This window comes from Cricetulus griseus, chromosome 8, assembly GCF_003668045.3.
Source record: "Cricetulus griseus strain 17A/GY chromosome 8, alternate assembly CriGri-PICRH-1.0, whole genome shotgun sequence".
Taxonomy (NCBI): domain Eukaryota; kingdom Metazoa; phylum Chordata; class Mammalia; order Rodentia; family Cricetidae; genus Cricetulus; species Cricetulus griseus.
The window spans coordinates 53942387-53970201 of NC_048601.1; the positions used below are offsets into that span (position 1 = coordinate 53942387).

At 55.4% G+C, this 27815-nt stretch overlaps 1 protein-coding gene across 1 annotated transcript in view; it reads left to right on the forward strand.

The window, feature by feature from the left end:
* The first annotated feature begins 1151 nt into the window (after window positions 1-1151).
* Window positions 1152-27815, forward strand: part of Plxna1 (plexin A1) — a 46741-nt gene continuing 20077 nt past the window's right edge. Inside the window, exons 1-10 of the mRNA XM_027428843.2 lie at window positions 1152-1362; window positions 6055-7315; window positions 8654-8836; window positions 19688-19828; window positions 20768-20868; window positions 21120-21243; window positions 21337-21490; window positions 21891-21990; window positions 23163-23277; window positions 26483-26683. Of these exons, the coding sequence (XP_027284644.1) occupies window positions 6074-7315; window positions 8654-8836; window positions 19688-19828; window positions 20768-20868; window positions 21120-21243; window positions 21337-21490; window positions 21891-21990; window positions 23163-23277; window positions 26483-26683 (2361 nt within the window). The 5' untranslated portion in view covers window positions 1152-1362; window positions 6055-6073. The remainder of the gene's footprint in view (window positions 1363-6054; window positions 7316-8653; window positions 8837-19687; window positions 19829-20767; window positions 20869-21119; window positions 21244-21336; window positions 21491-21890; window positions 21991-23162; window positions 23278-26482; window positions 26684-27815) is intronic.

Genomic DNA, 27815 nt, shown 5'->3' on the forward strand with positions numbered 1-27815 from the left:
TCACCACCATTCAGGGGCATGGAGAACCAGCGCCTACCCTCAGCCTGCCCAAATCAAAGCAAACCCTTTGCCACTGTTACTGACACTTCCCCACCATGCAGAGGGGTGGGACTTCACTGCTGAAAACCAGTTTGCAGTGTCCGCTGAAGCTAAACACACACCTACCAGGACCCTTCACTCCAGGGTCTAGAGTGGGGAGTCCTAGGGAATCAGCAGAGGGGAGGCTTAACTGCCAGAGTGGCTCACATCACACAGTGAGAGCAAACACAGTCCAAGAGCCCTTGCATTCCTCTCAGAGAGGATAGTGGGACCCCATTTCTATAGCATCCCCAAATAGGCTACACAAAAGAATATGTCATTCAGGAAGACAAAATATAAATGGTCACACCCAGAGAAAAAGCCAGGCAAGGATCACAGGGAAAGAGGGTGATGGTTTCCTGGGAGAGGAATAAGTAGGGACAATGGTCCTTACCGGGTGAGCTGCACTGGGTCCCCCAGACTGTGCCCAGCCAGCGCTCGCCCCTCCCACGACCACCTTTTGTGGTTGCTCTGTTCCGTTCTGCGCGCAGCTGCCTGTTTCGCTTTGGTCTGGCTGCTTTGCACCGGGTTCTCCTTACACCCCAGACCGGGTGCACCCAGCTCTGCAGGCCAGCCCGCGCCCACGGTCTGCCTGGCACTGTCCCTACCCTGCTGGGGTGGTCTTAACACGCCCTGCTGCAGGACCGCGTACCGGACTGGTCAGTTGTTCCTGAGCTTGGGCATCTTGGCACGTGCCACCGCCTGGGGCCCGCGAGGTGCAGTGCCCGTCCCACCTAAGAGATCGGGCGCTCGGGACGAGATGAGCAATATGACCCGTGCAAGTGCTTCTTCCAGCCTCAGTTTACCCTTCCGTGGACGAAAGCTCTGCTTCCAGGCAGTGCTCGTTATAGAGTGCACAGACTCCTGGGATCACCCCGACCACCTCACCCACCCCCACACCAGCCCAGAGTTTAAGGCTTAGGTGGGTGGCATCGCCCTTTGAAGGCAAGCGGTGGGACCCGGCGCGCGCGCTCTCGGCGCGGGGCCGAGCGCCCTCTGCAGGCCATCGCGGGTCCCGCCCCGCCTCCCAGCCCCGCCCCGGCTTCGGGCGGCGCATGCGCGCGGCACAGCGCTCCGCGGGCGGCGAGAGCGAGGCCGGTCCGCAGCCGCGCGGCGCTCAGCGCCCCATTCATGCTGGGCAGCGGCGACGCAGCCACGCAGCGGAGCGGAGCCCGGGCGCTGCGGCCTCGGCCTGGGCGGCCTGCGCGGCGTGGGCGGCCCCGCGGAGGGGCAAGCGGCAGGGCGCGGCGATGGCCGGTGGCGGGGCGCGCCCGGGGTTGTCGGGTGAGTCGGGGCGCAACTTTCCCCTCGGGCGGCGGGAGGCTCATCGCGGCCCGGGGTCCCGAGTGGCTGGGGGGGCGCTGGCGGTGGCCAGGGGGTGTGCGCGGGGACTGCGGCGCGCGTGTCCGCGGCTGGCGTGTCCTGCGGCTCCGGCCGGGCGCCCGCGTGTGTCCGGGCGCGGTCTCCGCGAAAGGCTGCCGCGTCCCGGCGGGTCGCAGCGCGTCCGGGGCCCTGCGATCCGGGCGGCGCAATGTCTGTGGTCGCATTCGCGGCCCCCTCCTCCAGGCAGAAGAGAAAGTTTGCAGTGGCCCCGCGGGGAGGGCCCTGCGGGTGCCCATGTCGGCCCGTGGCGCGCCGGGTCGGACCGGGCCGCGGGTGGGGACGTGGGCCGCAGGCGAGCGCCGCGCTGGGCAGGCCTGGGCAGGGCCGCGGGATTTGGGGAGGTCCCAGGCTGCGTCCTGGGCCGGCCTCGGGCCATGGGGTGGAAGTTGCAAGGCTTAGTGGGGACCCCCGCCCCCTCCGGCCCCGGAGCGCGAGTGAGCTCCGCAGCCACCCCCGGCCCGCAGGCCCTCCAACCGGCAGCTTCAAGGGGAGGTGCGGTGCCACCAGAGAGGCCGCCGGCTCGGGCCTCCTCGGCCTCCCCCTGCGCAGGGCCTCCACGGGGTCATTCCTTCTCTGGAGGCTTCCCCCCTTGCTTCCTGAACGGCCCCAGGCCTGGTGTGCGGCGAGGACGGTGGCGGTGGTGGGCTTACTCTGGCTGCTGCGGGGAAGGGCGAGCGTAGACTCCAGGGAGGCCCCTCTGCCTGCAGAGACCCCAGGTGCAGCCCTGGAAGGGGATGAGAAGGCTTCTGAGGGGCTACTTAGTGCCAGGAGCTGTCTCAGGCTCATCTGTGGGGTGCTGGGGCCACGCCCCTTGAAAGAAAGGGGTGTGTTGGGGGGGGATGGGAAGGAACTGAGCCTCTGCCCCTCAGCCAAGCTCCTACCTCCAGCTTCCTGTCCCCTGGTGCTACCTACCCCTCCAGCAGGTGCTTCGGTCTTCAGTCCTGTAGGGGTGGTGCTACCCTATATGTCTCCAGCCCTCTGGGAACACCCCCAATTTCCCAAGTTTCTAGTTGGGGGTAAGCAGGGGGTCGGGGTGCTGCATTAGGCTGGCCCATAGTCTGCTGGATCTGGGAAGCACTCAGCTAGTGCCCTGGGCAGAGGTGCAAAGCAGGGATTCTGCTTCAGGGCCAAGCTGTCAGGCAGTGGGGAAGTGGCAGCTTGGAGCCCACCAAAAGTGTCTTCAGGCACAGAGGACAGCATGGGTGGAGGCTTGGGGGTCTGTACAAGGTTGGCTGCGCTATGTGTTCTTGGGTTTGGAGCCAGACAAGATGCTGTGGACAAAGCCACATCTGGCCAGGAGTATGGGACTCCAGGGAAGACCAGAAGCTGGCACCTTCTCTGGAGAGCAGGACTCCAAAGTCTCCAGGTAGAAGAGATTGGGCCATTGGAGACCATCTCCTGTGACCTCCTATAGGGTGGGGCAGGGTGACAAGGCAAAGCAATCCTGTGGCTGCTGAGAGGGAACCACTAGGTGAGATGACAGCTAGACCAGCCTGTCCACACCCATTAGGCTCCAGACCATCAGGACACAGGGAGCAAGCTGTCCCCATGTGAAGGCTCTGAGGTCTTTGTTTCTGGGCAAGAACCATGGTGTCATCCAGGGAGAGGGCAGGGTACCAGCTCTGTGTGGGCGACTGGAGGCCTGTTCCAGAGTGGCCCCAGCTGAAGCCCCACCTATAAGCCTGGCCTCTCTCCCTGGGTCCGTACTGTACACACCCAGTACCACCATAGTCCTCCTGTTCAGCTTCTCACTTGTCCATGTTGGGAGCTATGACCATTTGTGCTGCCCCATCTGCATTTCCAGCAGGTGTGTTCTCCCCACTACCTTTCTAGAACACCTCCACCCCACCAGTATCCACTGGACCTGGCTCTTCTAACGCAGGTGCAAAGGCTCTTCTGGGAGCTTCTGGGAGCTAAGGTGGCCAGGCAGCTCACAGAACCCAGAGCCTGTCTGGTCTGCTCCCCTCCCCCAGCCTGGCCCAGAACCCAGTATCAGGCCCTGCTTTGCAGGCACATACTGTTTTCTGAGTGGACTTGGCCCCTTTCCTGCCTGGGGTCTCTACAATAGCTCTAGGTTAGTCCCTTTTTATCGGGGGCTGGCTGTGTGACCTTGGATTTGTCTGAGTCCTGAGTGTAGTCTCTAAACTAGAGAAAGTAGCCCCTGGTAGTCTTTGTGTGTGGTAGGTGTGGGCTTGGGATACCCTCTTTCGTGGCCGGCTGCCCTGAGGCCTATCCCTTCCCATTAGCTTCTGTTGGGAGGCGGGGGAGTGGGCCCAAGGCCAGGCTGGAGTTTGGATGGTGGCTTCTTCAGCCAGGTCCCTCCTGTTTAATATAAAAAGTAGGGCCCGTAATTGCATTAAGACGTGTATAATTATCCCGGAGGAGGGGAGAGCCCAGCCCCTGGTAATTGCAGGCCTGCTTTGAACTGATAAACGGTGAGTGATTCATGTTTTCTTTGGAGTTCACATGGAATCAGTGCTCAGCCCAGGCCCGTTTTGTTTGCAAGCAACCTGCTGTCTAGTCTGCTTTGGTTTAGGGGGTAGGAAGCTGGTGGGGGTGTCTCTCTTCTTGTCTGCCTGTGGACACAAGGGGCACAAGGCAGCTGACAGCCTGCTGGGAAGTTTCCTGCAAGGTGGTACCACCCTGCATCTGCTCTGGGATTTATGCCAACATTTTTGCTGCCCTGAACCTCAGTTTCCCCATCTGATTTCAGGTTGAGGATAGCTTTGTTCAGGCCTGGCTGGCCACTCCTAGTGCCGTGACTCACTTGTTCACTCAGTCACAAGTGTTTGCCAAATCTGCTTGGGCCCAGTGGCTCCGGAGAGAAAGTGTGACCTACAAGCACCCAGCTTATGTCCTTTGGGGAGGACATTTGAGCAATAAGTAGCCAGAGCCACTAACCAGGCCTGTGCCATGGATTAAGGCAGATGAGTGAGTGCTAACAGGTAGGACATCCTGGCAGGGCCCAAGGTTCAGCCTGCCTGCATGAGCAGGTGAGAAGAGGCATCTCAGGCTTACCTGAGCAGCTGTGGGTCAGAGCAGAGCAAGGTGCCTTGTACTCTAGAGCAGCACATGGAAGATTAAGGGCTGAGCACCGGTAACTAACTTCCTGCCTCTGGCTAGCTCCACACCTGGACTTGCAGAAGGTACCATCTTTAAGCCTCCATGTCCCCAGCTGTGAATGGGGCTGTGGGGAAGGGCAGTGTGAAGGAGTATAAACAAGTTGTGTATACTGGCTGACTGCCCACTCGCCACACTAAACACTGTCATGGTCAGACATCAGCCGAGGAGTGGGGTAAGAGTATCCCCCCCAAGACACACACCAAGCCCACAGGGCAGGCCCTGCTGTGCTGTCCTCAAGAGTGTGGTGCCTGTCAGTCAGGACATGAACTTCAAACTGTTTCATCTACCAGGAAGGAAGTGTTGCCATCCCTTTGGAGACTAGGGAAACATTTGACCAACACTGCTCAATCCTGGAAGGTGACACTTTTCAGGTGCCATGGGAACACAGCTGTATTTGAGGTGTCGTGCTAGGGTTTGGGAAGCAGTGCAGGTCCAAACAGTGGCCCAAACTGCCTCATGGAGTCCTGACAGTGGGTAGACTGGGTGGAGGAGCCAGGGTGGGCAGAGGGCACTGTTGAGGACTGGGACTCAGGAAGCCCTCCCTCTCTCTAGAGTCCTTGCTGTTGTTGCTGAGAGTGCACTGTGAGACTGGAGTGCCTGGAAGGAGGCATTGTGGGGAGGGCCCTCTGCCTGGGAATGTGGGGATTCTAGTGGGAGGGAGTTGCTGCCACTAGATACATCCTTACAGTGTCAGCCTTGAGGTTTGTAAGATGCTGGGCCAAGGTCAGCCAGGGAGCAGTGCCAGAGTTAAGACCCTGTAGAAGTTGCACAGACTAGCCTAACCCAAGCTCAGAACTATTGCCATGTGGCTGTGGAACTGGGGAGTGGAGGAGGCTCTTTCTGTTGGTCCTTGTGGGTATGGATGCTGTGCTGGGGGCTGTTTAAAGTCTTAGGGGAGTAGTCCACACATCAGAGAGAGTCTAATAGTGTGGGACATGGCTGCCCTGAGCCAAATAGAGCTGGGAGTCACCAAGGCAGCTGACACTCTGTGAAGGAGGGTATGTGTACTACAGTCTATCTCTGTTCAGTTTTGGGTGGGGGACACTGATGTAGGGACCATGTCACTCATTTGAGATTGAGGATCTTGAGGGGTCTTGATCCTCAGGGCATGGCCAGGTTCTGGGTCAGGGTCATGTAAATTCCAGACCCTTGAAAGATGCCCTGTGTTCCTGGGTCTATTCTTATCTTACTAGGAGTGGCAGGGCACAGATTCTAGTGGAGCACCATGCTCCGGGCAGGTATCCTGTTTTGCTGCTGCTAGCTATAGTGACAGTTGGTTCAGCCTGCATGCCTCAGGACATGGATGTGCCTCCTTTGCTCTGATCTGTCTGGGTACTGGTAGTGGTCTTTTGGAGGTATCTCCAAACACACACATGTGGAGAACTCAGGAAATGAGGAGGCCATATATGGATGCCCTGTGCTTATGTGGGCAATGCCATACTTATATCCTCTCTTGCTTATTCTTTACAGGGCCAAGAAACCCAGTCCCATGATGCTCACCCCTATAGGACCTGAATACCTTGACTTGAGGCCCCAGCCCACCATGCCACTGCCAACCCTGAGCCCTCGGACACTGCTGCTGCTGCTGCTGCTGCTGTTGAGGGGTGTGTGGATGGCCATCAGCTCACCCCCAGCTGGTGTGGGTCCACAACCTGCCTTCCGCACCTTTGTGGCCAGTGACTGGGGCCTTACCCACCTAGTGGTTCACGAGCAGACAGGAGAGGTATATGTTGGCGCAGTGAACCGTATCTACAAGTTGTCAGGGAACCTAACCCTGCTTCGCGCCCATGTGACGGGCCCCGTAGAAGATAATGAGAAATGCTACCCACCCCCCAGTGTACAGTCATGCCCACATGGTCTGGGGAGCACAGACAACGTCAACAAGCTTCTGCTGCTGGACTATGCTGCCAACCGCCTGTTGGCCTGTGGCAGTGCCTCACAGGGCATCTGCCAGTTCCTGAGGTTGGATGATCTCTTCAAGCTGGGGGAGCCACACCACCGCAAGGAGCACTACCTGTCCAGTGTCCGAGAGGCTGGGAGCATGGCAGGAGTACTCATTGCTGGGCCACCTGGCCAGGGCCAGGCCAAGCTCTTTGTAGGCACACCTATTGATGGCAAATCAGAGTACTTCCCCACGTTGTCCAGTCGCCGGCTCATGGCCAACGAGGAAGATGCTGACATGTTTGGCTTCGTGTACCAGGACGAATTTGTGTCATCTCAACTCAAGATCCCATCAGACACACTGTCCAAGTTCCCAGCCTTTGACATCTACTATGTGTACAGTTTCCGCAGCGAGCAGTTTGTATACTACCTCACCCTGCAGTTGGACACGCAGCTTACCTCGCCTGATGCCGCTGGTGAGCACTTCTTCACCTCCAAGATTGTGCGGCTGTGTGTGAATGACCCCAAGTTCTACTCTTATGTGGAGTTCCCCATTGGCTGTGAGCAGGCTGGAGTGGAGTACCGCCTGGTACAGGATGCCTACCTGAGCCGGCCAGGCCAGGCCCTAGCCAAGCAGCTGGGCCTTGCTGAGGATGAGGACGTATTGTTCACCGTGTTCGCACAGGGCCAGAAGAACCGTGTGAAGCCGCCCAAGGAGTCAGCGCTGTGCCTGTTCACACTGCGGGCCATCAAGGAGAAAATCAAAGAGCGCATCCAGTCATGCTACCGTGGAGAGGGCAAGCTTTCATTGCCTTGGCTGCTCAACAAGGAGCTTGGCTGTATCAACTCGGTGAGAGAGGGTAGGGGTATGGGTGGGGGCTTCTGCGATCCTTCCTGTGGTCACATCTTATCTACACACCTTGGCGTCCCTGTTCTATCCTGGGCCTGTTTTCTGCTTTTTCCCCAGCCTGATCCCCAGCCCTGTGAAGCAGGACCCAACATACCAGCCCCAAAGTCTGCTCTTAGCCATGACATCACCCATGCCTTAGGAAGTGGGTGATAGCACCTGTCCACACAGCTCCAAAGCTCTCGGGGACATTGAATGATAATGACCATTTTTAGATTGCTCCCCTTTTACAGATGAGGTTATAGAGGCTAAAGGTAGTTTGACTTACCCAGGGTCATACAGCCAGTACAAGGACCCCAGACACTGTTTCTGTGAAGCTTATCACCCCCAGATCTTCCTGGCAGGATGCCTGTCTCCTGGAACTCCACCATGCCCAGTGCTGGGGGTTGAATGCATCATAAGATGCACTCTGAGAGAAGCCCTGACACAGAGGCAGCCCAGCTACCCTGTGTTGGATACTCTGTAGCCAGAGTTCCCTGCCTCCTCTAGGGCGGCCATAGGCATGGCCGGGGCTCTGAATGCAGAGGGGAGATGAAGACACGTTTCTCTTGTCTTCTCAGGAAAGGAATTGTGTCCCCACATGTATTCTGGATGCCCCAAGACCTGCTCATTACTCCCTGATTATTTCTCAGGGATTCCCAGCCTAGCTGGCCTCCCCCCCCCCATCCAGATCAGTGGCTTCTACCCCAGCAAACCACAGACCCCAGAGGAGAACCAGCTGTTCTCTTCCTTCTCCCCCAAACTCCTGTCCTGTCTATTCACCCTCCTCCTCGCGCCTCCACTCTAAGCCATCACCGGAACCTCGAGTATTGATTGCTTCCTGCCGGCACAGCAGGTCCTTCTCTGTGCCTTCTGGGTGTGCCCACTCCCTCCTGCCTTAAACATTATCTTTGTCTACATGCAAGGTGCAAATGTAAGATTTGCAGAAGGAAGACTTCTTTTGGCTGTCCCCCAACTCTAGGCTGTTCCTTCCTTTGTCCATCCTGACTGTTCCTGGAGTGGCTGGCCTGGTTCCATGGTTGTGGACTCTATAGCTCACCCGCCTTTCCTTCAGGTCACCCCCTTTGGGTTTTTCTCCCGCTCTGAGCACATTCACTGGACTTGGACTGCTTCGTGGACCCTATTTCTTTCCCGGAATTTTGTAGACCTTGTTTAGGTCTGGGTGGCTATACAGCACCCCTCACTCCCACCCTGGGCCTGCCTTCCCCAGCCTTGTCCCCTGCTGTGTTCAAGGTGAAGGTGCTTATAGCTGCTAAATGCTTACCTTGCCACTTCTTACAGCCCCTGCAGATCGATGACGACTTCTGTGGGCAGGACTTCAACCAGCCACTGGGGGGCACGGTCACCATCGAGGGCACACCCCTTTTTGTGGACAAGGATGATGGCCTGACTGCTGTGGCTGCCTATGACTACCAGGGCCGCACCGTGGTTTTTGCTGGCACTCGCAGCGGCCGCATCCGCAAGGTCAGGCCTGTGTGGGCTTTGAGGGGCCACCCTGGGTAGTGTGTGTGTGTGTGTACAGGTCCCATCCCAGGGAGGGAAGCTAGATTATCTCTGACAGGGAGCCTGCATCTGTGCATGAGGTGGATGGGTGCATGCCTCTCTGTGCCAGGCTCAGTGACCTTGAAGGGCTTAGATCTCCAGGTGTCTCTGAAGGGGCTCCTTCTTTCTGGGTTTCCCATGGGAAGTTTTCCTCTGTCCCATTGTGTATCTGGGGGCCCAAGGGTAAACGAGGCTTTGCTCTGCTATACAAGACTTTCGGGTACATTATACAGAAGCCTGGGACCTAGAGGACCGCTTGGGTATCTAGAGGCTAGAGGGGAAGCTTGTATGGATGTTGGGCTGGGCAGGACTTTGCAGTCCCCCTCCCCATTGAGTCCTACTTTCAGCCCTGGGAGATATGGTGTCTGCTGAAGCAGCACTCCAAGTCAGCCAGCCCCACTCCCACCCACCATGCAGCAAAGCAATGCCAAGGCCAAGGGCAGGGCAAGGGGAGTGCCCCGCCCCCACCACACCATAGCCTGGTGCCTAGGTAGTGGGTGACTTGAGTGACCAAGGGCCCAGCTCAGGCCTTGGGGTAAAGCTGGTTCTGTGTACTGGCCTGTTTGATTTCTAGACTCTTCCTCTCTAGGACTGGTTGGACAGGGAGGGTTTCCAGATGCTATGAGTCTGCCTGTCACTGGGTAGGCAGTGGGTGGGGTCCCACCTGAATGGAGGAAGCCTCTAGTAACACTGAAAGGTGGAGTTGCCTGGGTACCCAGAGGACCATCAAGCAGAGCCAGGAGATGAAATAACAGCTGAGAGCTCTTGCTGACACAGCCCTCCCTCCCTCTGGCCTGCCTGCTCGTGTGGCTGTGGGTGAGACTGGGCCCAGGGCCAGAAAGGCCTGGCTGCTCTCGCCCCCCTAGCCTTGTATGTGGAAACCATGTCTCAGCCTTCCTGTTCTGGGATCTCTGGAAAACCCTCATTCTCAGTGTCACTACTCTGGACTGGGGTGTTGCTGATGTTCTTGAGGCCTTGGGACTTGAGCTGGTAATTGAGGGGTAAGAAAGGAATCCATGGATTCTCTACAATATAGTCCTGACACTTGGCCAGTGGAGGTGGGTGGTTGAGCGACTCAGACCAGACCTCTGCTGCCCTTGGAGACCTGTCCTGTTTGTTGTGACTCCCAGGTGGTGTATGTATGCCCTGGAGCTCCAGTGTGGCCTTTTCTGTAACTTAAGAATGCCTCAAGGAGGTACATGGGACTGGGGAGCCACTGAAAAGGGTACAGTAAATAAACCTAGAGACATTCTCTTGGGGTTCCCTAGTGCCTACCTACTAGTTGGAGATGAGCTTCTATGATTGGGAGTGTCCCTTTTGATGTCCTGTGGACTGAGGGGGTGGCAGATAGGCCCAAGTGAGGCTGGGAAAACAGGTCCCTCCAGTCCTATCTCCTTGCTGCCTCCTGGGCCCCAGGGGCCCCTTTGGTTACCAGCTTTGGCTGGCAAGCTCAGAGTATACCTGTTCCCCAGAGTGTTGGTTGGCAATGCTCCCACAGAGAGGAAACTGAGTCCTGGAGTATGGAACCTTGGAGGTTATCCATGAGCAGAGGCTGCATTGTGAGCCGTATCTGTGGCAGAGGTTGAATTGCCAGCTCTGCCCCATTCCTCTCTCCTGCCTCCCCTCTCCCTCATGCCCAAGATAGCATGTGGGTGAGCTGGTAGGAGTGGGGTCCCCTTTGCTGTCTAGGCCGGGTTACCCCCTTGAGATTTTGTTTGGACAGCCATTAGACCATCCAGCTGAGGAACTGGTTCTTTGCCCCCAGCCAGTGTCCTCGTCAGGTCAAGGGCCTCTGTTCCTGCCCACCAGAGCCTTGCCCGTGACTTTGGCTCCTTGCATCCCTGGTGCAGGTGGCTAAGTGCAGCTCTTGAGTGGATGGGGCTTTTTGGGGTATATGGGATTAGCTGCAAGGGGCAGAGTGTGTGTAAAGTTAAACCGACATTTCTTTTAGATGTCTGTGGTTGAACTGGGTGCATGCTGTGCCACTCAGGGCATGATATAATAATGTCATAGGACCCCTGATATCTGACCCTTTTCACCCATTCTACCTGTCCCAGTCATGGGAGTTCATGAAAATAGTTCAACAGGTGTTCCTGCTTATCTATCATCTGTTGCCAGTGTTGTGCAAATGAGGTGTCTCTGAAGTTTTGTCAGCTCTCCTCTCTGGCTGTGTGAGCCTTTCTCGGCTTTCTTTTCAGTACTTCTCTGGAGCCTAACAAGTCCTTTCATGTGAGTGGCATGCAGAGTGCCCATGTGACTGACTCACCAAAATCCTCACAACCATCCCAGCATCTGTTTCACAGATTGGGAAACTGAGGCACAGAGCAGTCATGTCACATGAGTCCAGGGCCTTGCTCCCTCCCTCCTCTCTTCAGTGGGTTCTTGGAGGATGACTAGAACCTAGCAGGGCTCTGAGACTTAGGCTCTGCTTCAGTGACTCTGAGGAGCCCATTTCCTTGCTTCCCTTTTCTTAGTTGCTGGTCCCCAGAACTGCATGCAGGGCTGCTATGGTGGCCTTTGAGATTGTGGTGGCCTCCATGCAATACCTTTAAGTTGTCCCTGGGGGTAGGGTAAAGTCCCCCTCTACCTCCTGGCTTGGAAATGCCTGTAACTCCCACTACTGGGCCTGGGGCCTGGGGCCTGGGGCCTGGGGCCTGGTACACTTCCAGGCAACAAGGTTCCCACAGCCTGTACCTCCCCAGGTCATGACCCTGACAGATGGACAACTTTCTATGGTCCCCTGTTCAAGCTAGTACTAGCCCTTTGCCTGTGGACTGCAGGCCACCTCCTGCATCTGGGTTTTGGAGTGGCCTCATGAGCCCTCTTGTTTTTATCCATGCTCCCCCCATCCCTAAGGCTTCTGGGCCTGGCTCTGCTGACTGACCAGTTGTACACAGGGGTGTCCATGGCCCCATCTCCTCCCCCACTCTCAGCACTGTGTGTTGGAGCCTGGACTCTAGGGACCCCAGGCCATTGCCTGACCTAGGGCAGGCAGGCTGGGCTGGCCCCTCCCATCTTTCCCAGGCCTGGGACTTCCAGGGCTTTAAAAAGCATCTAGGGAGCTCCAGAGACTTGGCTGGCCCTAGGCCAGGCCCTGCCAAACGTGTTGTTGTGTAAAATTGTAGCGATTAATTTAAGACCTGCCAACTTCAGCTGCTCAAGGCTGGCTGGGGTGCCCCTACCTCCCCCTTCTTCCCCAGAGCCCTGCCTGCCAACGGGACCCTCCCCCCCAATAGAGGCCATCTCTCTAGAATGCCCCTCCCAGCATCCTGCTGGGCCCCCAGAGCCCTAGCCCTGTGAGTAGCTCCCCCTACAGCCTCCAAAGAGCCATTTCTAGCTAGAGTTCCCAGTTGCAGCCCTTGTTTGGTCCTGCAAGATGACCCAGGTACCTTTACAAAAATAGGCTCTGGACTCCTGCCAAGTACTTGCTCCAGGCTACTACAGAGCTGGGGTACCCCAGGCCAGTCACCCTGTCCATTTGTATGTCAGGGCCAAGGAACTGTGCACTCTGAGGTCCAGCCAGGTTCTCTGGTAAGTGAGCCAGATAGAATATTCTCTGCTCCCCACCCCCGGGAGAATCTGGATGTCTATATTTTTTTTGTGTGTAAGAGTTTGTTCAATGTTGGTAATTAACCCACATTTTCAGAAAGTTCTGTGAGGCACCTAGTATGCTTTTGCACCACTAGTTTGGGGCCAGAGACCCACACTATGACATTATACAGCTGAGGAAAAGCATCACAAGCCAGTGGGGGTACCAAGACTGAAGGAACGGCCTGAAGGAATATTCCATCTTATTGGGCCAGTTTGGGGTCCATCTATTAAGGAGGTCTACCCTGGCTCTCCTGGTACCTCCTTCCTTTCCTGGACTTGCATGAGTCTAAGCTTCCCTGTGAGCTATCCAGATGCTTGGAGAGGGTAGAAGACAGGACTGGAGTATGGATAAGGGCAGGGCCAGCGGTATTTATTACGATCCAGGATCACCATACCTTCTGCCTTCTTGCTGCTGTGAGTCTCTGCAACAGAGGTGTGGCTGTGGTACCCAGTGCCCTGCCAGACCCATGTTCACAGACTTTGAAGGCCTCACCTTCATGCCCATTTGTCCAGGCATAGATGTCTGGCTCTCCCAAGGGTGTGTGCTCCCCAGGGTGTTAATCAGTGTCTTCACATGTTCTGAAAGGTGGGTACAGCTCTGCTCAACACATCTGAAGCCTGGAGCAGAAGTGAAACCTCCAGCCAGCTTGCTATGCAATTCAAGTGTGCTGATGGCCTTTTTCATTTACAGCTGTTTCTACTGCTAGCAGAGTCTGTACTGCTGCAGCCTGGCTGCCTGGGTACAAACAGCCCCTCCTCCCCCCACAGGCCCTTGACCTTGGATGCCTCCAGCTTGCCCTCTTTGCCTCTGCACCCAGCCCTGCTAGAGACCCTGTGTCCTCAGAGGCACCCATAATGGTGCCCACAGTGAAGACTCACTGGGGACACATCACCTTCCCCAGATCCCCGCCCAGGCTCTGTCCATTCCAGGGATGCCCTCGTTGACCTCTTGCGGCTATCGTGCTGGGAATGGGCTGAGTCATGTGCATTTCCTTTGTGTCCTTTGCTCAGCTACTGTGAGGTTCATCTTGACCACGGTGCCAAGCTGTGGCCTGCTCTGGATCCATGAGCTGCACAGTGTGTGGGCTACATGCAGGTCAAGCATGCAACCCTCTGCTTGGCATGCAGTGTTTCATGCAACACTTCTGCAAGAACCCAGCCTTTGGGGGATAGGTTTTGACTGTGTTGGGAGGAGCTGCTAGACTCCTTCTTGATCTTTTCGTCCAACCTCTGATGTCTTGTTCTAAGCCCTAGGTGGGAGACCCGTGACTCTGCTTGGCAGGACCTGTTTCTGCTTTCTCCCTCTGCTGGCTGTGGGTAGCGAATGGAGGGCCCAGGCTGCCTGCCTTCTGTGGAGTAGATTTGTCCCTGTGGAACCCATGTACACTCATGGTGCTGAGCAGACATCTATGTCTCTTGGGAGCACTACCACCTCTTGCTGGTTCTAAAGGAGGAGTACAACCAGGGGCTGAGTTGAGACACAGACCCAATTAGTAAGAGCTAGCTACTAACCCCAGATGAGAGCTCCTAGTGGCCAAAAGGTCACCCGGATACACATGGAAGTCACCCTTAGAACAATCAGCTGACATTGTGCCCTTCTCTGAGTACCCACCCTAGGCAGCCGTTCTCCTGGTAGTAGTCAGGGTCCATCTATGGCAGGGGAGGCCAGAATAGCCCCAGCCCAGGGCTCTCCTAGGACAAGTGTTTCATGAGTAGAGAACAGTGGGATCAGAGCCTAATCTCCCAGTAACCCCCAGTAAGTTGCTCTCTCCTGTAGAACTGTGAGCCCTGAATTCTCAGCCCTAAGAAGTGATCCACTGTGTAGGAGGGTTTAATGCAGGAACTGACTGCAGCTGGTCCTCACAGGCCTAGATGTCCTCTGCTAGAGCTCTAGTCTCCTTGCCCCCTACTTTCATGTGTGGTGGAGGTAGAGGCTCGAGAGATGTGACTCCTGGAACCCCTACCTACACCTGCCCCAATTACAGTTATTGGGCACCTTCAGACTGTGTTTTGTCATCCGGTTATGGGTAGCATAAGTTCCAGCTACTCATACACTGTCCGCCTGCCTGGCCTTTGAGTGTGGTGGGGATACAGGAAGGGGGCTAGAGGAAAGGCCTTTATGGGCATGGAGGCTGCCTTATGTAGCCGCTCCTGTGATGACTTCCCATGAAAGACAGCCTTGGCAGTTGTGTCTGCAGAAGCTAATATGCTCACAGGCTGCTTCCTTCCCCTGGTCTGTTCTCACCCCCAGACTCTGTTCTGCAGAGTGACATTGGCTCACCCAGTACACGCTCACAAGCAGGGAGGCCAGGAGTAGTTTGTAGGGTCAGTCCAGGCTGTTGTCTTGGGGTGAGCAGAGCAAGGGACCTCTCCTCTCTTGGGTTAGGCAAAACTGGGCAGCCCCCTGCCTCCGGGCAGCTAGGGCGCGTGCCGGCCTTGGCATACAGCCTGGATGGCCCAGACATCCTCTTCAGCAACCCCGCCTGCCCTCAGTCTGGATAATGGCCCTATTGTTGGCTCTGGACTGGACGGACAGCTGACCTGGCCAGGCTGTCAGCTGCCTGCCCACCCGCCTGCAGCAGTTGGCCAGGGCCTTAGAGGTGATTGGAACCCAGCAGGCAGCCTGGCCAGCCTGGGGCTTTGGCCTTCCCCACTAGTGGCAGCCTCCTCTCCAGCCTGGCAAAGCTCTCTCTGACCTCTCCTGGGGTGCCCTGGAAGCCATGGGCAGGGTACTTCCTGGCCTGCTGTATCGTGGTTGGTGCTCTGTCCATAGGGGAGAGCAGAGCCTGCCCAGCAATGGGGCATGGGGTTTCTCTCCATGGTCAACTCAGATTCCAGATCTACCCCCAACAGATAGGACAGAGACCAGAGTCTTGAGAGGCACAGGAATAGGGTGGGGTAAGCCTGTGTCATCAAGCAGGGGTGAATAGGTGCTGGTGCAGCTTGATACTGTGTCCAAGGAGGCTATGTAGCTCCACCACAGCCTTTGGGGGCAATGGGCTGTTGAGGACAGTTATGGAAGATTCTAGTGTCTGGGGAAAAGTGTGAGAAGCAAGAGGGCAACAGCTGGAGGTGGTAAGGATGCCTGGGATGCCCCAGCCTAGGCCTTCTTATGCTCTGCCAACTGCCAGCTGCTTTTCAAGGGCCTCTAGACCAGCTGTCTCCAGGTGGGTGGGCCTGGAGTGGACAGCTGGGGCTGAGACATCGGCACATGGGCTCTGCTGCCCTGTGAGTGCTGCCCTTCTATTGCCCTGGCCCTGTGCCCACTCTGCCCTCTCAAGTGCTTGTGTTTGCCCTCCTGGGATGCCCTCCTGGCTGACTCCCCAGTACTTCAGGGTAGACTATGACCCCAGTTGCAGTCGGGGGTCCAAGGCTTGGTTCTTCTTACAGGTTCTGTGTGAGTCTCAGTTTACCTCTTATCTGTGTGGTCTGATGAAGCTAGCTATACTGTAGTGACTGTAGCTTAGTGGAATGCAGCATGACCTGGGGACCATCATTCCAGTCAGGTGTTCCCCTAAGGTTTGCACATGTGGGCCTTATTGTACATGTGTGTATGTGCCCAGGAGACCCCATCAAATGCACATATACATACAGAGGGACCTGTGTTACATATGTATATACAAGGGGATCCCATCACACATATGTATATACAGTGAACCCATGCTTATACATGGAGGCTCCATCACACATGTATAGACAGGGTCCCCGTGACATACCTGTATACCAGAGGATTCCATCATCTATAGGTGCACATGAGGACTCCATTATATGTATATATATGGGAGCCCTGCTACTTGTGCACACAGAGGTCCTATCAAACACATATACACAGGAACATCTTACATGTGTGTACATGAACCACCTCCTACATGTGTGCACAGGTTCTCCATCACACACGTACAACTTTAAGGATTCTGTTATGCATAGATCCAGGGACTACATATAAATGTACACAAGGATCCATCACATACATATCCATTGAGACCCCATCACATATGTGCGCTCAGGCCTTACTACACATGTATACAGGGCCCCCCTCCATGCAGGGATCCACCATGTATATACAAAGGATCATCACACATGCTTAAATTCAGAGGCTAGAATGTGCCTGTACATACAAATACTCCATTATACCTGTGTATGCAGAGGCCACATCATCACACATGTGTATACACAGGGTCCCTGTCTCATGTGTACACTGAGCCCCTCTTCACACATATGCATGTTAAGGCCCTATCACACATGTGCACACAGGAATCCCATCATCCCATACGTGTTCATGACCCTTGTCCCATGTGTGTACACAGGGACCCCATCAATTGGTATGTACCCAAGGACCTGTCATGGATACACCCATTGCACGTGCGGTCACAGGGACACCGTGTATGTACATATAGGAACCCATTCCTTGTGTACACACAGGAGCCCCATCATGCGTGTACAAGGGACCTTATCACTCACATGTGCACACAGACTCCATCCTGCATGCCCTTGAGGGACTGCATCACACACTGCACACATAGCAACCCCATCGTGCATACACCTCAGGAACTACAGCCCATGTGTTCTCACGGGGCCTTGCATTTATTTTCTTTTCTGGTTCTGTGATAAAATACCCTGCCACAAACAACGTAAGAGGAAAAGGGTTTGTTTTAGCTCACTGTCCTAGAGGGATAGAGTCCCTCATAGTAGGGGAGGCCATGGCAGCAGGCAGGCACATGGGCCCACCCTGTGATGCACTTCTTAAGACTCCCACCTCAAACAGGTTCTAGAACCTCCTCACACAGTGCCACAAGCTGGGAATTAAGTAAACATATGTGCCTATGAGGGACATTTCATATTCAAAACATAAGCCCCATTATCACACATACCCATTATACCTGTGTCTGCAGAGGCCACATCATCACACATATGTAACACATGTATATATAGGGCCCACCACACTGGTATGCACAGAGGTCCTGTCACGTCTGCCTGAGCATGGCTTGGCTCAGAGCGTGGTGCTGTTACCCAGTCATGTCCACAACCTCCCTGATGTCCCCACTTCCTCTAGCTCAGGGCTCGTTTCCACACTCTTCCAGGGGTCTCTCCCTAGACTTAGCCTTTACTGGGCCATATCCCTGGGACCTGGCTGTGGATGTGCCCCATTGCTGGGCAGGTGGATGGACAGCTGGACTCACATGCCCCCAACTGCAGCTGTCCGTAAAGACCACCTGTTGCAGTCAATTAAGCCAGCAGGCTGGGGGCAGGGCATCCTGAGCCTGGGTGGCCTGTAGTCCTTTCCTTACTGACTGCTCAGAGAAAGGCCTACTCTCTGCCCTTGCCTGTCCCTTCCCTGCATGCCTGGAGTTAGTGTGTCTACCCTGGCTGGGAAGAGTGGTGGCAGGCAGGATTGGGCTGGGGTCATGTCCCCAGCCTTACCTCGCCAGTGGTAGTCAGTGTGGCAGGAATCCCTGGGTCCATGTCTAGAGCACCCTGCATACTGGGTACAGAGCTGTCAACTGGGATGGGATCTTCCTGGCATGTGCAGGTGGGTGAAGCCCAGGGTGTGAGGGAAGTAGAGTCCTGGCTGTGGTCTTAGAGGCTTGGAGGACATTGGTCTGGAGCTCTCAGTCCCCTGCACACTGGGCAGACTGCTTCCTGGCACCTGTCTCAAGTTGTCCTTCCTGTCTGCCAGGGTGGTGGGTGCTGGTGTTTCATTCCCATTTCATGGATAGAGAAACTATAGTGGAGAGCGTCAGCACCCCATGTGGGTTCTTTCGGCTGAGAGATATCCAAGCCAAGTGTGAGCCTATGCAGCATGAGTCCAGCCTTGCCATGACTGCTGTGCTACCCAGAGTGCAGCAGTGTGAGCTAGCCGGAGCAATGTGGCAGCTCTGGCACAGGCATCAAGGACCTGGCTCCCTCCCCTGCTCTGACATAGCTGGGCAGTATAGATTTAGATTAGGGTTTGTGTCCTTGCTTGCTGCAGGGGCACTGGACTGCTGTGGCCCCCTACCACCTTAGCCAGCTGTTGTTGCTTGTCCATCAGAGGCCTAGGAACAAAGTTTGGGCAACTGTGGGCCCAGCCCCAGCAGGCCTCCCAGGACCTCCTCCCTTACCCTGCTCTTCCAGGCCTGGTTTGACTTAAGCCTGTCTTGGTGTAGAGGCAGCTGAGCGGATGTGGGGGGTGGCCCAGGCTCTCAGGAATGTGACCCTCCCCCTCTCTCTCAGCCAGCAGCCTCTTGGCCCAGAGACACAAGGCCCCACCCTGGCTGGCCCCTCTCCCAGCTCCTGACAGAGCTGGCTTACACAGGGTGCTGCTTTTGCCTGACCCTGCTGCCCCCAGGTCTGCCCTGTCCCCTCACTGTGGGGTACAGAGAAGGCCAAGCTCACTCCAGTCCCCTGCCTTGAGGTAGAGCGGTAGACCAGATGGGTTAAAGGCTAGATGTGGGTGTTAGGCAGCCTTAGCTGTACAGTGGGTAGAAGCAAGCTGCAGGTCCTGTGCCCAGGAGACTGTGACTGGGCCCAGCTGAGCCCGGTAGACGTGCCCCACGAGTCCCATCCTGAAAGCCCCCATGGATCTCTCTGTTAATTAAATACATTTGTTTGGTAAAAGCAACTAAAAATACTTGTAGCACCAAGGCTGCAGGGGAGGAGCAGGCTAATTAGTGCCTGGCTTGTTTGGGACCTGAACTATATTTCCACGCCGGTTTGACTCCCTTCTCTCTAACACCTTGCTGGGGTGTTCCTCACCCCAAGACACCAAGGGACAGCCCTGGCCTCGCTATGTGTGAGCCCCTCATCTTTTTCCTCAGCCACACTGATCACCATGTCTTTGCATGTCCCCTCACCTCAAACCTGCTTTCCTTCACAGGCCTTAGGTGACCCATGAAAGAGTCTCTGGACTGCCTAACTGCAGCTTAGTGGTAGGCACTGTAACCCATGTGTACCTTACCACTGAGTTTTGGTGTCTGGACTAATAGAGGAACCAAGACACACCCACCTGCCCAGTGTGTCTTGTCCTATCTCCCTGTCCTTGGGCTGAGCTGGGTCAGGGACTGTGAGCTGGATCAGCCTTGGCTCAGTCTGAACCAAGCCTGGTTCTTGCAGGGCTTTGGTGGGGAGGTGAGTGTTGGCAGATGAGGTAGGTCTAGGAGAGAGTATTGTTGCCTGTCTCACTGACTGCTCTTGCTAACACAGATTCTGGTGGACCTCGCAAACCCCAGTGGGAGGCCGGCCCTGGCTTATGAGAGTGTGGTGGCTCAGGAGGGCAACCCTATCCTCCGTGACCTCGTCCTCAGCCCCAACCGCCAATACCTCTATGCTATGACGGAAAAGCAGGTGGGTGCCACTGGCTGCTCAGCCATGGGCTGTCAGAGTGGCTGGGATGGGATCCCTAGCCAGAGAACCCCATCATAAGGAAACTGAGGAATAGCTTGTCTGGAGTCATGAGACTGTTTCTCCCCTTGGAGGTGCCCTGTTGGCTATAAAACCTGACATATCACTCAACAGACAGATGAGCAGTGGACTTGTTGTAGGAGTGTGTATGCAAGGGTTCCATGCCATCCATGTAGCCTCAGACTCCCTAGAACCTCTAACCATGGAAATTGGTGCTTGAGAGACAACAGGTGTCCAAGACTGGAGGGCTGAGCTGGGTGCTGGGCTGAGCCTACCTGGCTCAGGCTCTGGCTGTCTATAATGGGTTATGGCTATATTCTTTGTGGGGCTATGGCCAGCCTCGCCTGCCTAGTTTTTCAAAGCTGTGTTCTTATGTGCCCAGCCTTACCAGCTTGGTGCCTATTCCGACCCTTCTGTGCAAACTGGTGTCCCTATGACAAATGGAAAAGCAATATAGTTGGAGGGGAGCAGTCAGGATGCCAGGCTTTCTGACCAGCTCTTGCTTCTCCTCAGCAGTCCTTCTGAACATAGTTGGTTCTGCCTTTGGAGTCCTGAGAGCTGGGGATACCCAGAGTCTGCCCGCCCCTCTGAGCACAACTGTGGCTGGCCCCAGTCTTCTTTCACTGACAAGTCTGTCTATCCCTCAGAAGCCCAGGATAGGAAGGGGTCTAGACAGGAGGGAGATGAAGTGTGGCTACAGCTGTCGGTCTCAGCTGGCTACCTGTCTTGGACCTCTTGTCCCTGTTGGATCCACTTGTCTGAGGCAGGGTGACCAAGCCTGGCTTTTGAATACACTGAGCTCCTACAGGATGGGGGACAGCAGGGACAGGATGGGAGCCTGGGATGGGCCTAGTTAGGCCTCATGCTATGATCCCTCCCCAGGTGACGCGTGTACCTGTGGAAAGCTGTGTGCAGTATACTTCCTGTGAGCTTTGCCTGGGGTCTCGAGACCCCCACTGTGGCTGGTGTGTCCTGCACAGTGTGTAAGTCTGGGAGGTCTGGCTTGAAAGGGTGGGTGACATTTGGCCTGGTAGCCCCTGGAAGTCTGCTGGGTATACCTCAGTCATAGCTGCCCTGGAGCTGCCTGAGATCTCATTTGACCTCACTGACCAGTGATGGGAATTTTATAAGGTGGGGGCAGAGGAATCCATGTCCTCAGCCCAGGGACCCCTCTTTGGTGACCCTGGAGACTCTGGACTCCTATGGGCCCAACCTGAGCATATTTTACCCACAGCTGCTCTAGGCAAGATGCCTGTGAGCGGGCAGATGAGCCCCAGCGGTTCGCCTCTGACCTGCTGCAGTGTGTGCAATTGACTGTCCAGCCACGCAATGTGTCAGTCACCATGTCCCAGGTGCCGGTGAGTTTGGCTGCTGGGGGTGGCTCGGAGAGAGCATTGGGTGGAGCAAGTGGGGCAGGCAACCACTTACCCAGGCCTTCTGCCACGGGCCAGCTTGTGCTGCAGGCTTGGAATGTGCCTGACCTCTCAGCTGGTGTCAACTGCTCCTTTGAGGACTTCACAGAAACTGAGAGCATCCTGGAAGATGGCCGCATCCATTGTCGCTCACCCTCTGCCCGGGAAGTGGCACCCATCACACAGGGCCAGGGTGAGTGGGTACCCTTCCTGCTCAGCAGTAGCAGACACAGGAGGAGAACCAAAATCAGGAGGTGTGTGGGGCTGGGCAGAATTTGAGGAAAGGTCAGAGTGGAGGTGGGAACATTTGCTCTGTGTGTGATGAAGGCCTGGTGGAGGTTTGAATACAGCACTTTTCTGCCTGCTATGGTCCATTTAGTTGTTCAACACTTGGCAAGTAGCCCAGCAAGTCCACTTAGTTTAGCCATACAAGGAAGCTGTATTCTGACTCCTTACTGGCCAACTGAGCAAGGGGCATTGGCCACCTAGGGCCTCGGCTAGGGGTCTAATGGGCTGGCTTCCAGCTGGACCCTGTGTGTGGGGACCAGGCTCTGTGGTCTATGACCTGGTGCCTCAGCCTCTATATTCTGCAGGAGACCAGCGGGTGGTGAAGCTCTACCTCAAGTCCAAGGAGACGGGGAAGAAGTTTGCATCTGTGGACTTTGTCTTCTATAACTGCAGTGTTCACCAGTCGTGAGTGTCCCCAGATCATGCCCTTGCTACAGACCCATCCCTGGGGTCTTGCTGCAGACACTTTGCAGGCCTGCCCTCCTGCAGCTGACATCCAGTCAAGCAGGCAGTATAAGAGGCCCCCAGAAAAGCAACCTGCCAGGGAAGAGCTGGCCGGGCAAGGCCCTGAGGGCAGCGTAGAGGGAGGCTGTGGCCGTGGAGAACTGTTTTAGAAACTGGGTAGAAGAGTGAGATGTGACGCAGAGCGGGGCCAGGACCTCTGAGGGAGACAATAATTTGGGCCATTGTGGAACCCAGATATGGCACCTCAGTGCCAGCTCTGGGCCTGGCTATAGCTGCTGCACAGTAGGACAGCCAGGCATTGGCTTCTGCCTAGTTCCTGGGGCTTCTGGTTGAGCTCAGGGAGTTAGGTGGGGTCAGTTCTGTTTGCTGCTTTTCACCTTGGCTGTGAGCACCTGGCTTCGGAAACAAGGGAGCTGGGGGTGAAGTATAAGTCCATTCACTATCCAGGGCACCAGTCAAGAGAGGTCCTTAGAAAGCCAGGGCAAGGGGATTTCAGAGAGAACTCTGACAGGTTTGGCCTGGGAGACTTTTATTTGTTGGTAGAGTCCCAGAGCCTTCTATTATCCAGGCAAGGTAGGTCATCTCCAGGGCAGGAGACTAATATATTCAGGGGCCCTTAAGATTGTCTTCAGGGAGGGCAAACCTGGAGTGCAGGAAAAGGTGTGTTCTGGAGGCTATAAGGCTGTCTTTACAAACCCCCAGGATTATGAGATGTAGATTGAGCAGTACCTGCCCTGGTGGAACTGATTTGGATAGGACAGGCAGAGGTGGACTGAGGCTCTGAGGAGTTGGGGGAACCACTTGCTGCCTGCAGCAGCTTGAGTGCATTGCAGTGGGACGTGTGGCATTCGCTTCTGGTGTACTTACAAGCACATTCCGGTTCTCAGTCATAATGGCCATGGTCACCACAGTGACCACTACAGGGATGAAGAAGAGAGCCAGAGGAAGCAAGACCTGTGCAGCAAGCAGAGGGTCTGGTTATCTTCTTAGCCAGGAGCAGCCAATGCAAAGGCCCTAAGGTGGCACTCCAAGGAGAAGCAGCACCAGGTCCCCATGGTAAAAATACAAGCTGCTACCCCCCTAGGCCTAACTGTCCCATTTCTCCCCTGCAGCTGCCTGGCATGTGTCAACGGCTCTTTCCCTTGCCACTGGTGCAAATACCGTCACGTGTGCACCAACAATGCGGCCGACTGTGCCTTTCTGGAAGGACGTGTCAATGTGTCTGAGGTAAGGCTGGATAAGTGGCCTTAAGACTTCAGAAATACCAGTGACCATCAGGGTGTCAATACCTGTGGATGGCCAGGATGCCAGTTGTTCACTGTGAGGTGTGACCAAAGTGGAGACAGCTTCCTGAATGTCATAGTCTGAGGCCAGACTGGGAACATTTGCTGGTGTCCTTGGGTATCCTTTACAATCCTTGGGAGACAGAGACTGGAGATTAAGAACCTTTTGGAAGCCTGGGCCGAGCAGCCTGACCAGCAGGTCTTATAACAGTTCTCTTCCAGACAGTGAGGGAAGGTAACACAGAGCTGTGGGGGTTTCTGAAGCTCTACATGGTAATTGCTGCTGAATCTGACTGTATGAATGGCAGGCTACTCCTCCTGTAACCGGTGACACCCTGGGCATGCAGGCCTGCATGGATGGGAAGCTTGGACAGGATCCTAGGGTCCATGTTGGTGTGGGGGCAGGACTTGAAGCCGGACAGACCCATTCATCTCACCATGAATACTATCCTGGGGTTGGGAAGGAAGAGGCCATGAATTCTCCCACTTGGGTCTGTGGGAGCTGCAGTCTGACTGGACTTGTCTGGAAACCTTGGCAGAAGATCATATGTATGAGTAGGACCCCATGAGCCTGACCTCCTCTGTCCCTCCTTCCTATGCAACCCATCACCTTCCTGCTTCCAGGACCTGATGGTGATGGGGGCTGTGACAGTGAGTGAGAACCAGGGACATAGTGGTGGGGGTGAGGGTGAGTTTTCTGGGAGGAGGGTAGCAGTGGGGGAACTGGATCACAATATCCAGGGGCAGTAGGAGCCAGAACAGGGACCTCAGGAGCTGGCCAGGGCTGGCCTGGGGCCATTTCCAGAGGGCTATATAGTGCCCCAGAGAAAGCAAAGTACTAGTAGAAGGAAGGGGAGACCTTGGTGGTTCCTGAGGCCAAGGTGTCCCAGGATCTGGTGTCCCTCTGATCCTTCCCTGACTAGCCCATCATCTCCAGGAAGTTTTATTAATCAGAAGAAACTGTCTTCCTAGAGTGGCAACCCACTCGGGTCTTCAGCAAAGCTATGATGTGCTCAGTGGGGTGGGAAGCATCGAGCCCTGGTTTGTCTGCACAGGTCAGGGAGGGAGGGCTCTTTTGGGGAATGGGTTGATCCCATGGGTGCTTACTCTTCTTTAGTTGCAGCTTTATGTGGATTGTCAGGAGCATTTGCTAAGCCACAGACTTAGCAAATGAAACTCTGGAAAACCTGGGATACAGCAGACCCCATCTCTCTGCCTCTGCCTCTGCCTCTGCCTCTGCCTGAGGGAATCTCATGCAGGCTCACATAATCCTGTGGCTTTCTAGCCCAAGGCGCTTTTCTGTACCCAGATACTGGCTTGGAGATGGAGAGATACCTGTAGGCACTCACCTTGTCACCTTCCCTGTACTCAGGGCTTGCTGAGCAGGTAGTGAGATGAGCAGGCAGAATGGGATGGTAGGCCCTAGAAAGGACATCATGAGACTTGGTCAGCAGAGCTTATGCTGACAGTCCTGGAGATCTGGGATGTTCTCTTAGTACCATATTCTGACCTTACTGTAGGAGCGGGGAGGTATAACTGGCCTTCCACAAGAATCCCATCATGTGACCTCCCCAGTGGTCTGGGGCCTCACTCTTGACTTCTCTCCCTTGCCAGGCCCTGGGATGATCTCTGAGTTCCCAATAGGGAAGTATGCTTGTCTGCATGAGGGAGAGGACTGAAGGTCAGATGTCTGTGAACCTAACATGAGTCCTAAAACATCTTCTCTTGGCTACTTCTGGGTTGATCCTGGAGTAAAGGTGGAATCAGGAGCCCTTTAGGCAGGAACTCTGGCTCCAGAGGTGTCTTCTGTCTCTCCTTGGACTTCTGAGAAACAAGGAATTGGTTAGACCTTACATGGCTTCTGGTCCCTGGCCCTGAACCAATAGATCCCAAGGGATCTATGACCTATCAGCAGGGCCTGAGGTGCAAGTGCTGGTAGGATTGATTCAGCTAGACTGTGTGTGCCCCAGAGGGCCCTACTTAGCCTGGCCTGTGAGTTCTGGAGTTTATAATTAGAAGATACGCTGTTGGGCTTAGAGAGGATACAGGAGTCTAGGAGAGGTAGATGTTACACCAGGGAGGCCTCGGCAAGCCTTCCATCCAGAGGGTAGCCAGTGCATTGATAGCTGGGAGGGCAATTTTAGGGTAGTGGAGCAGGCAGGAGGATCTGGTCATGCTCTTGTCAGCCGAGTCTGCCCTCTGCCTGCTGTACTCACACAAGGATATTTTAGGGGGCCAGTGAGCAATGCTGGGCTCTGAACCTGGTATGTTCGAGTAGGTGGGTAGCAAGCCCAGCTCAGCATGGCTGTTGGGGGCTCCAGGACAAGCTCAGCCTAAGTTGGTAGTGTTCTTTCAGCTGGGTCCTCTATCACAGCCTGAGTCTTGGGCTACAGCCACCATGTGCTCCTGAGATGGTAGGGAAAGCAACAGTGTGGATGTAGTCCTGCATACCAGTGTCTTCACCAGGGCTGCCACCTGAATTGGGGCTAGTGCCCAATGGATATAAGGGCATCCCACAGGCTTTCCCGCTGAGCCTTTTCAGATCTGCTGGGATCAAACCGTGAGTGGCTGGGTCAGAGCTCAGGCCCTTCTGGGCCCTGAAGAGCAGATCCTGGACCTATATCCACCTTGGGAGCCAAGGCAGCCCCCAGGGATCAGGCCTGTTTTCAGCATCCCTATTTAAAGCTGCTCCACAGGCTCCCACGGGGTACCTCCTCCTGAGGCTGCTGCCAGCCATGCTGCAAGCAAGCCAGGCGTTGCATCAGTTATTGTTGCTGAAGCCCTGGCCCTGGGGGGAGATGGGGAGGGTGGCTGTTTTTCTACAGGGCCCAGGCTATTTTTACATGCTCCCAGGCCCCCAGCTGAGAGCCTGCTACCCCAGTACTCTGTTCTTGTGCAGCTGTGGGCCAGATGGGGTACCTGTAGCCCCCAGAGAGGTGGGGTCCTAGGTTATGGCCAGAGTGAGTAGTTGGCCTCTGCAGCTACAGCCTGGTGGGAGCAGGAACTGAAGACCACTGCCCCTGTGGTACTCAAATTCAAACTGACACAAGGAGTCTGGGCTTGTGAACCACCACAGTCTGGAACGTAGTGGAACTTGCACTTCTTGCTGACCACCAGACCCAGCTCAGCCAGAGCTTTGCTATCCCCAGGACTGCCCACAGATCCTGCCTTCTACCCACATCTATGTGCCAGTGGGTGTGGTGAAGCCCATCACCCTGGCCGCACGGAACCTGCCACAGCCACAGTCAGGTCAGCGAGGGTACGAGTGCCTTTTCCACATCCCCGGCAGCCCGGCCCGCGTCACTGCACTTCGCTTCAACAGCTCCAGCCTGCAATGCCAGAACTCCTCGGTGAGGGAACAGCAGGCGGGTGGGTAAGGTGGGGTGCTCCATGCTTTGGAGTGGGCTGTTGCCCACCCAGTCCCAGGCCTGGTTTATTAGTGAAAAAAATGCCAAGATGGCTTATGTGGCCAGGTGTGCCTTAGGAAGGTCAGAAAGCTCTGCTGGCTCCCTGGCTACCACCACCACCGAGCCCTTGGGTAAGTATGGGTGGTATAGGTGAATAGGCTGATGGTGGGTCTGAGTTCCTGAGTGAAATAGCCAGGTACAATGACGACAGTCTGTATCCTATGACCACTAAAGAAACTGCCACACCATAGCCATCTGAACATCAGCAGGTAGCATTGCTGGTGGGAGACTCGTACCTCCCAGTGACATTCCCAAAGTTGTCACTGAGCTCAGCCAGTCTGATATTGAGGACTTCTCTAGAGCAGAGTTCTTTAGAGAACAAGCCTCTGTGGGTGTGACAGGGTGGAGGTGGGGGGCTAAGCTCAGGTTTCAGGCTTTCTTCTGGCTCACTGTTGACTGATTGGAAGGCCTCATTTTTCCCTCTGCCCTACAAGCATATAGTCAGGAGGGCAATGGATTTTTGGGAACAGGCTTATGATCAGATTGGCAGGGCATGTGGACCCAAAACTATTGGCAGGGCTTTAGTTGGCCCCACCCCCTGGTCCCAGCAGTCCTTGGATGACAGAGAGACCTGTCAACAGGGTAGGAGTTGGGGTCAAAGTTGGCTGCCAGGGTAGCATGGGCTGCAGGGTGGTGGAATGACAGCTCTCTACCCAGTGGAGAAGGCTACTCTCTCCCAGTTCCCATCTTGTTGGTCACCTTCCACCCTTCTCTTGCTGGCTCTTCACATAACCTGTACCCCCACCCATACACACTCCCCTCTGACTCTTATCACCCCTTTTTTCTTCTGCTTCCTGTCTCTCCACCCCTCATCTCTGTTGTCCTCTTCTATGCAGACCCCCATTTATCTTCCCTTCAGCAGTGTTTAAAGGGAAGAGAGAGTATCAGGGAATTTGATAGGATCCAATTAAATTCTTTCAGATAAAATAGTGATGAATTGCTGAGCCACCTTTTAGAGATGTCAAGCTGCCGGCCTCGGCCTGAACACAAGACGGAGCTGAGGTCATCAGCTGCA